Source organism: Egretta garzetta, unplaced genomic scaffold (assembly GCF_000687185.1).
Source record: "Egretta garzetta isolate BGI_Z169 unplaced genomic scaffold, ASM68718v1 scaffold323, whole genome shotgun sequence".
Taxonomy (NCBI): domain Eukaryota; kingdom Metazoa; phylum Chordata; class Aves; order Pelecaniformes; family Ardeidae; genus Egretta; species Egretta garzetta.
This window is the reverse complement of record NW_009259435.1, coordinates 3,691,229-3,699,731: the sequence shown is the minus strand read 5'-3', so window position 1 is coordinate 3,699,731 and position 8,503 is coordinate 3,691,229. Positions and strand designations below refer to the sequence as shown.

Genomic DNA, 8,503 nt, shown 5'->3' with positions numbered 1-8,503 from the left:
GAAGAGTTCTTATAATAGGTGCTCTGTGCATAAAGAGAGGGAGGAGACTCGAACATCAATTCGGGGAGCGTTTCAGCATGAAAAAAGGCTTGAGGAGGAGATCGGAAACTCGGTAAAAAGGCTTGGGATGATGGAGCTGAGCAAGAGAGTGTAGGAAGTCCGTGCCCGTGTGAAACTGCTGAATTCCTGCATGGCAAAGCATGCCATTACAAAGGTGGGAGCAGGGGTGGGAACGAATGGGTCGGTGGAGTTGTGAGCAGGCTGAGGAGAGTTTACATTAATCGGCTCGGGAAATCGATAAATGTTGGGCTTGCGCTTACTGCGTTTATATTCCTTTTTCAGCGAGACTGAGCTCTGTGGGAGCACAAACAGAAGGGAGAGATGCCTGTGGTGTGGCCAACTCTTCTGGATCTCAGCAGAGATGAATGCAAGAGGATCCTTCGCAAACTGGGTACAGTAAGATACAATTTGTGGGTCTGTATGTTTGCCCTTTTAAGATCTGCCTGCCTGCTGCTTCCACGAAATACTTCAAGACGTCTACAGGCAACTTACAAGTCATTTCCTGCATTTTGCATGTGTCATTGGTTTGACAGCCCTGGCTTAAAATGATGTTTGGCAGATGCTCTCTGCCTGAGCAAAATGTATAGAGCAGAATTGTTTTGGTTTGGTAGAACCGTGGACGGCCCGGTCTATCCCTGCCTCAGTGTTGTGCTGCTGTTCCTGTTAACATGCAGCGGGATGCTTTGTGAGAAGAGGGTCTTCATTTGTCTTTTGATTCTGTATTGGACACCTTTCTGTGCTAAAAAAAAAAAAAAAAATCACTGAACCCTGGTTTAATTGACATGGTGGGACTGAGTACAAGAAATAAAGGAGGAAAAAAAAATGTGGTGATTTGTGATTTGCGCTTACACAAATTATCAGGGAAGTGCGAGAACAATGTTCTCTCTTAACCGTCATAAGAGGAGCTTTTTGCATTGTTTCAAATATATTTCAATATCTGAGACCCCCGCCCAATAGATATATATTGGGAGATTGGTTTTTGTGCTCTGTCCTTGTAAGTACATGTGTGCAGGGAGACATACTTTTCTATTTCGGAAGGTAATAAAAAGACTTGCTCTTTCCTTGAATCCACTGTTGGCTACCACAGGAGAGAGAATCCTTTGTTAGGCCATTGATCCGATCCTGCGCAGCCGTTTTTCAGTTCTTAGAGCTGAATTTCCTTCTATTTAGTTAAGGATTTTTGTGCCAGTTAAATGATGTGTAGTATTAGAAGGGAATAAAACCTTAGATTTCTTTTCAGCCTTCCTTTTGAGGAGCATAATCTAAGAGATGATGCCAGGAAGAAAGTTGAGACTGCCTCTAGCTTCCTGTGACAGTCAAGTCACAGCTTTTCTTGTTCTCCTTTTACTTGAATGTTAAAAGGTGATGTCCTGTGCTTCTTAACTCTGCCAAGGTTCTCGTACATTATGAAGCCATCCGCTTTATTTTCTGAGAGTTGAGAATTTATTTTCCCCTCACTTTGCCCTTTTTATTTCGTTTCTTGGGAATCTGGAATTTGGGTTCTGTCGAAACAGACATTGATGCAGATGTTGCGCACGGCTGCAACTAAGCTGTATATCCATTAAGGTGACAGCCCTAGGTCTTAAGTGAGACTCAAGAAGTACGAAAACTAGGAGAAAGTGCAGGATGCTGAAAGATTTGGACCGGATCTGTGCTACTAAATTTTGTTAACGTAGCTCTGCTGGCTAGGAGAGTGGAAAAAAAAAAAAAAACAAACCCCAACTTCTCAGCCCAGCTGACGGCGGTGTGCTGGCAGAACCCTGCTGGTGCAGCTGAGCCAAACAGAACTGCAGCTACACCTCCTTCAATGACATAACCTAGGCTGACGGGCGGGGGGGAACAAAAAAAATAAAATAAAATAAAAATCTTTTTTTTTTTTTTTTTTTACTGGCATGAGCTGTGTCCCCACAAGGGGGCCCTGCCAGTGTGAGAGAGGATCAGAGCCCGTAGCAGCCCTGTCTCTTCTAGGGTAGAGAAGCTCTCAGTTTAAATGGATGCACCACAAGACTGGAAGGGAAAGGAGCATGGGCAGTGGGAGCGAACAGCCATCTGACAGTCATGTCCAGCAATACCCAGCCGTTTTAGAGAGTCCTGCTTTCCCAGCTCTCAGCCCAACACCTGATTTGGTTTGACCATTCAGCAGTAGCGGGGTAATCCGTAATGAGTGAAATGCAAAGGTGTAGGTGAGGCTGAAATGCATCCTGAGGTGTGCAATACCGAACATTGTTCTGCGGCGTTCGTGGTTTATAACTGAATAAGGGGATGCTGGTAGCACCTTACACTTGAGATGATGATACTTATTTGTGAAATAAATACGTGATGTGTTTCCTGTTGGAAGGAGAGCACGCCAGTTAGTGATCGCTACATAGACATAGGGGTGAGGAAGGTAGTTACAGCAGTTCTGTAATCTTTACTGGCTTCTGAAAAGCCAGAACGTGCATTTTTAGAGCTCTAGTGTAGAGGATCTCTATTAAAAATGCAGAAAGAAAAAAAAAAAAAAATCTATCCTCACTAAATAATTATACGGTTGTATCTGAGAATTACTTTATGTTGTTAACAGAGGAAAATAATTAGTATCTTAAATATTGTAACATGGTTGTCTAAATAAATGTTGATATTAGTAATAACCATTGCATTAATTAGCAAATGTTTTATAACTGAAGCTGCAAATGCCTCTGTAGGTCACTCAGCATCCCTGTGCAGGCTGCATGGTTAACCAAAGTAACTCTGCTTTGTGTTTTGTCTGCCTAATCAGGACAGGAGAGCAGGACTTCTTTTCAGCACAATTCCTTGATTTGATTTGTAAATTAGCTCTTTGGAATCCTAATCTGAAAGCTTTTCAGAATAGCATGGGTCTTTCTTTTGCAGCAGACTTCAGAGGTGTTAGGTTTTGGCATGCCCCTTTTATTCTCGCTTTTGGTTAACTGGGATGTGTTGTGGGGTTGGTTTGGTTGGCTGCTGAAAGGCACCTATGTAAACACCGAAAGAATTTGTCTTTCTAGTTTAAAGCAGAAGTTTCAGTAACAGTTTCCTTAAACTGTGCTAACCCAAAATAGCAAGTCATTCTTTGGCAAATTAGCAGACTCCATTAGTTGCATCAGGTGTATTTTCACCCTGCTTAGTAGGACAAAAATCAGAAGTTTCAATAGCCTTTAACTATTCTACTTCTTAAAACATCCATGGCATGACGTTTACATAGGTCACCTGGAATTAGAAACTTACGTTAAATCAGTTGTGTTTTTTGTGAGTTAATCTTCATGATGGCTCTAGTTTAAGAAGAGCTGGATTGTTTCTTTTGTGTTGGGCAGGTTTAATTCGGTGTGTTACATTCTTTTCAGATTCAAGCAGTTGTACATATCAAGTAAATGGTCATAAAAGATTATGATGATTGTATTTAACAAACTGTAGCTGATGTTCTGTGCTAATTAAGGAAAGCATTAGGAAAAAAATCAGTTGCTTTTTTGATGGTGTATTTCTTTTTCAAGGCAAGCTTTTCCATGGAACTTTTAATAATGATGTGTTTTAAAGATTTTTTTTTTTTTTTTTTTCCCCCCTGTTTCTAGAGAATTCTGAGCTACTCTCCAAATGTGGGGACTGTTTCTTCAAGCTTTCTGGCTGAACTGTCAGCTCAGAGGGAGCTTGAAATACTCAGTTGGGTTTATACACCAGATAATCCTCCATGATGATACAATTGTTTCATAGAAAAGCTGTATGCTGCAGAGTAATTGATTGAGAGAGTTCTAAATCGTCAGCCTCTTTTGAAAAGCGATAAATAATTGAAAGGCATGTGCATTGTAATGGTTTTGAAAATTAATAGAATGCTGTCAGTAATACTGAAAATAATGTAATTTTTTTTTTTCCTTTGCTGTGAGCATTAAATAGAAATACTGTTTGCTCTAATTCTTCAGAACTGGAGGCATATGCAGGTGTCATCAGTGCCTTACGTGCACAGGGAGACCTTACGAAAGAGAAGAAGGATCTTCTTGGAGAACTCTCTAAAGTGCTTAGGTAACCCTGACCTTTTTAAAATAAGAACCGATGACCTGTTTTCTTTGAAGGTATCGCGTGCTTTTTCTATTACTAGTGTCACAAAGCAAATCTTAATTTAGAGAAGTAATTCTCCATCTTGTGGAGATTTGATTCCTCTTCTGCTTGGAGTTTTTAGTAAGGAAAACAACTGTGCTTCTGTGCTTTACTGTCTTGTTGGTGTTTTGGGAGATACTGAGTGTTAGAATCATTGCAGCTGACACATGAGTGTACGCTGGCTTGGAGTTCCATCAAGGTAGGACTTGAAGGGCTTTGGGCCCAACTTACATTAAGACAGAACGCTGCACGTTCTGTGCAAATTTTTCTACTGCGTGCTTTAAATCAGTTGCTCTCCTTAGGGGGTTGGATTCTAGCTGCTTTGCAGGGGTACCCTATGAACAGTAATGTTCTTCTTATTCTTCAGTAACATTTTTGAACAATAACACGTTCATCCTTTCTCCCTGTGATAGAAAAAGTTAAGTGACGATCTCTTAAATGTAAATGCCTGTTCGTTTTCCTCTCTTGAGTGGATTATTCACAAGTTTCATCTTAGCTAGAAGTTTTAGATAAACGTTCGTGTCTCCATCTCACTAAAATACATTGCTTTTTTTTTTTTTAATAGTATTTCAACGGAGCGACATCGTGCTGAAGTTCGGAGAGCAGTAAATGATGAACGACTAACGACTATTGCACACAAGTAAGTTATAGGTAATTTTCTATGCGATTTCCTAAGGTACCCTTTGGAGAATCCACTGTGCCTTAACTGACTGATAGAACTTTGATGGTTGATGGTGTTTTAAAGAACAGTAGTTAAAAGCGTGCATGGATGAAGGAATTGTTGTGTCAGGTTTACATCAGGGAACTAGAAACCGTTTATTAACAGTATTCTGTTGCTTTTTGCATCTGAAGGCATCCTATTCACTGTACAAGTACAGCGTAAGAAAGCCTTTTGTCACCAAGAGCCTTCTGTAAGATAGACCAGAAGAAACAGAGTAAAGAGAGAAATGCATAAGCAGGATGAACATGTTTGCTTTATTATTTTTTGGTTTACGTTTAATTTTATTTAAAACTGTTTAGAAAGGTTCTTTTAAGAGGGACTTAACTACGCAGCAAGACAAAGGGGGGGAAAGAGGTGGCAGAGATTAGTGGAAAACAGTGTATCAGCACAGAGGGGAGAAAAAAAAATGGTCAGAGTGAAAAAAAAACCTGCAGCAAGCTAACTGATGACATCAGTGTCCGCTGTTCTCTGCTTGATGCAGCTGCTGTGCTGGCATCAACTGGGCTGGTTCCTCCTTGTGTTTGCTTTCACAAGCTGCACATGATTTTGAGAGGTGGAGAGGAGCAAGAGGGCAAGTCCTTACGTATCTCTGATGGTTACTTAACAGTCTTACTAGTCAGAACTGGATTGTAAGTGTCTGTATTTCTCTTTCTGTGTTATAACCATTGATTTATAAGTTTGGCTCCTGTAGCTTAGGTGTTATGGGGAGGAAAAAAAAGGAGATCATTCAAATAGCAGGCCGCTCGGAGTTGGCAATTGTGTGATCCGGGACTTGCCAAAATCAGCATACTGGTTTAGCGCTGTGGAAGGACATTTAACATTTTAGTGTTGTAACGTTCAAGTTTAAGGAGTTCGAAATAGGCTGCTTACCAAACAAAACCTGCCAAGTTTCTTGCACTTCTTTAAAGAAAGGGGAAAAAAACAGTGAAAAATAAGCATTTAATTGTCAAATCAGGACTCTTTTATTGAATCAAGTTTCCGTTTTAAGCAGTAGTTCTGTCTTTAGCATTTTACAGAACGAATATAAAGTTTGTCCTGAGGCGTTGAACTTCAAACATATGAGATTATAATCCAGACAAGGTGCAACTGTGAAGTGCTGCATCTCTTTATTTTTTTGTGTGGTAATTCTTTCTAAGTGATGGTTGGTAATACAGCATTTGACTTAAATAATGCTCTAACTCAATAGGAAAGTGAGCTTTGCTATAGGCAACATTTGTAGTCTTATTTTTGATTTTAAAAACGTATTTTTTCCCTCAGCTGTTGTAGCTCTGCTTATACTACATGAGTATGTACAAAGAACACTGAAGCATATCAGGATTTAACAACACAGCAGATCTTCTGCGTTTTACGAACTAATTTGTGATAGCTTTTGCTGCAACTTGCTTGTAATAGTTCATGTGAGAAGTTGCTTTTCAGAATATATTAATATATTAGATGGGTTGCTTTGCTTAAGAACGTAACAGCACTGAAAAATAATTTGCCATTTTAGTTTTGCTGATTTGACAAATGACTCATGTAAACCAGTCATAAACAGAACCACTTCTCCAGCTAGATAAGAACAACATTTTTTGGAACCATTCTAGTTTGTGCCTAAGTACTAAGGTTAAGAGAAAATGAAAGCAGCAGGCTGATTTCTATTGAGGAAGATGCACAGGGCGTATTTGAATCATTTAATGTTCTGTTACCTTGTTTGGGACTACTTTAATAGGGCTGAGAAACTTTTCTGTTCAGGTAAAACAAGATTTGCATTAGAAGCCAAGGGTTCTTCCCCGTAACACATTTTTGTCATCCAGAAGTAGAGAGTGTACCAGCTCTACCTGACAGTAGCTAATCTGACACGGGGCTTTTGAACATGACGTGACGTCCACAGACCTCTGGCCCTTTAAGGGCTCCGTAAAACAAAACAGTAAAAGAAGCAGCCACTCTTAAATCTTCTGTGGGAGGATAATCAGGTGGGAAAAATGTAAGGGCTTTCATGACATGAAGAAAGTTGAAGATTATTGCTCTAGGATGTCTTTAGAAACTGCCTTTTAGACTTCCACTGTTGGAAAAAAAGGCACTTAAATAAGATTACTGAGATTTTGGAAACTCGGCAGAATATTTACGGAATGTGCATTTCTGTTTAGTATGTCTGGACCAAATAGCTCTTCGGAATGGTCTATAGAAGGTCGTCGACTGGTGCCGCTGATGCCACGGCTTGTTCCACAAACAGCTTTTACTGTTACCGCTAATGCTGTTGCCAATGCAGCTGTTCAGCACAACGCATCTCTTCCAGTTCCTGCAGAAACTGGAAACAAAGAAGGTGAGAGAAAGCCGGGATTCTACTGCAATCTGTGGGAATATAAAAATAATGTCACAGTATAAATTGTTATCTCAGGTTTTAAGTGTTAGGTGGTTTTTTAAAAAGAATCTGAATCATTCTTATTGCACAGTATTCATAGAAATATCAAAAAAAAAAAAATCTTTTTTTTTTTTAAAAGATGCCTTTGCAGCACCTGCAGCATAAATCTGACAGCTTTGTATTAGTGAGCACACTAGCAACTGAAAAAAACCCAAATTGCCAGGAAATAAGGGGGAAATTCACTGGATGACTTAAGCTCTGTAAACTATAATAACTTGGACTGATGGCTTAAGATTTTGTAAAGTTCTGTACGTGATGAAAGATGTTTCAGAACACTATTTTAAGAATGCAGATAGGTTTTGGTGAACGTCAAGAAAAATTAAGTGGTTTTCTTTTTTGGTGATGGTGTGTTTGTTTTTTGTTTTTTTGTTTTTTTTTACTTCAGATTAAACATACCAGGTTACCAAGTTAAAAGTGCTTTCTGCTTTCCCTATGCCTTTTAAATAATGCTAGTACACATTCCATCTAACTTGGCTTGAACAGGGTCGAATTATGCTTCATGCAACTAGAGAATGTGTAACATTTCTTGAAATAGGCTGTTTTATTCTGGTTTATGTGAGACATACTGGATCATTGTACTATTACTTATAAGCACCAGTGTTAAGATGCTGATTAGCAAAATCAGTTGTGCATTGCTGAAGGCCTATTTTGGTTTATTCAACTGATGTACAGTTCAGGAGAGGCACTAGCTGTTTTCTGTCAGTTACCAGTCTAGATATGGGCATTTACAGAAAAGCAGAAAGGTCGAAATACTGAATTAATGCTAAAATGAAAAAGAACGAGTTGTAAAACATTGGATAAATACAAATAAAAAAAAAAATTCTAGCACAGATTTCTGGGGACGGGAGGAGGGGAGGTTAGATTTCTACATTGTCTTTAAAGGCCGTTAATTCCATTGCCCTGCTTAGGTCAAACTGGGGAGTATTCAACAGTAACAGGACTGCAGAGGCAAAGATGTGGATAATGACCCAATAAGTCTTTGGCTTCCATTTCAATTGTTAAAATAGTGATAGAATAATGGGATTCTGCACTTCAGTTATACGGAAGGTGTCTTTTCTCCTCTTCAGTGGTGGTTTGCTATTCCTACACAAGTACCACTTCAACCCCAACATCTACCCCTGTTCCAAGTGGCAGTGTAGCGACAGTGAAGTCCCCCAGACCCGCCAGTCCAGCCTCCAATGTAGTCGTCTTGCCAAGTGGAAGTACTGTTTACGTCAAAAGTAAGTGATACTAGCAAT

The 8,503-nt window shown here is 39.5% G+C and overlaps 1 protein-coding gene across 12 annotated transcripts in view; it reads left to right on the top strand.

Annotated features, from left to right (window-relative positions):
• Positions 1–9: 9 nt before the first annotated feature.
• Positions 10–8,503, top strand: part of EMSY (EMSY transcriptional repressor, BRCA2 interacting) — a 46,588-nt gene continuing 38,094 nt past the window's right edge. For 7 of the 12 annotated variants that reach the window (XR_004841767.1, XR_004841768.1, XM_035892680.1 and 4 more), the window contains exons 1-5: positions 11–451; positions 3,969–4,068; positions 4,709–4,783; positions 6,991–7,166; positions 8,333–8,485. Coding sequence is in view for 10 of the 12 variants with exons in the window: in XM_035892680.1 (XP_035748573.1) it covers positions 382–451; positions 3,969–4,068; positions 4,709–4,783; positions 6,991–7,166; positions 8,333–8,485 (574 nt within the window). In the remaining 2 variants the exon portion in view is untranslated. Of the gene's footprint in view, positions 452–3,968; positions 4,069–4,708; positions 4,784–6,990; positions 7,167–8,332; positions 8,486–8,503 lie in introns of all 12 variants that reach the window. The other 5 variants (XM_035892684.1, XM_035892682.1, XM_035892681.1 and 2 more) reach the window with 5 other exon arrangements.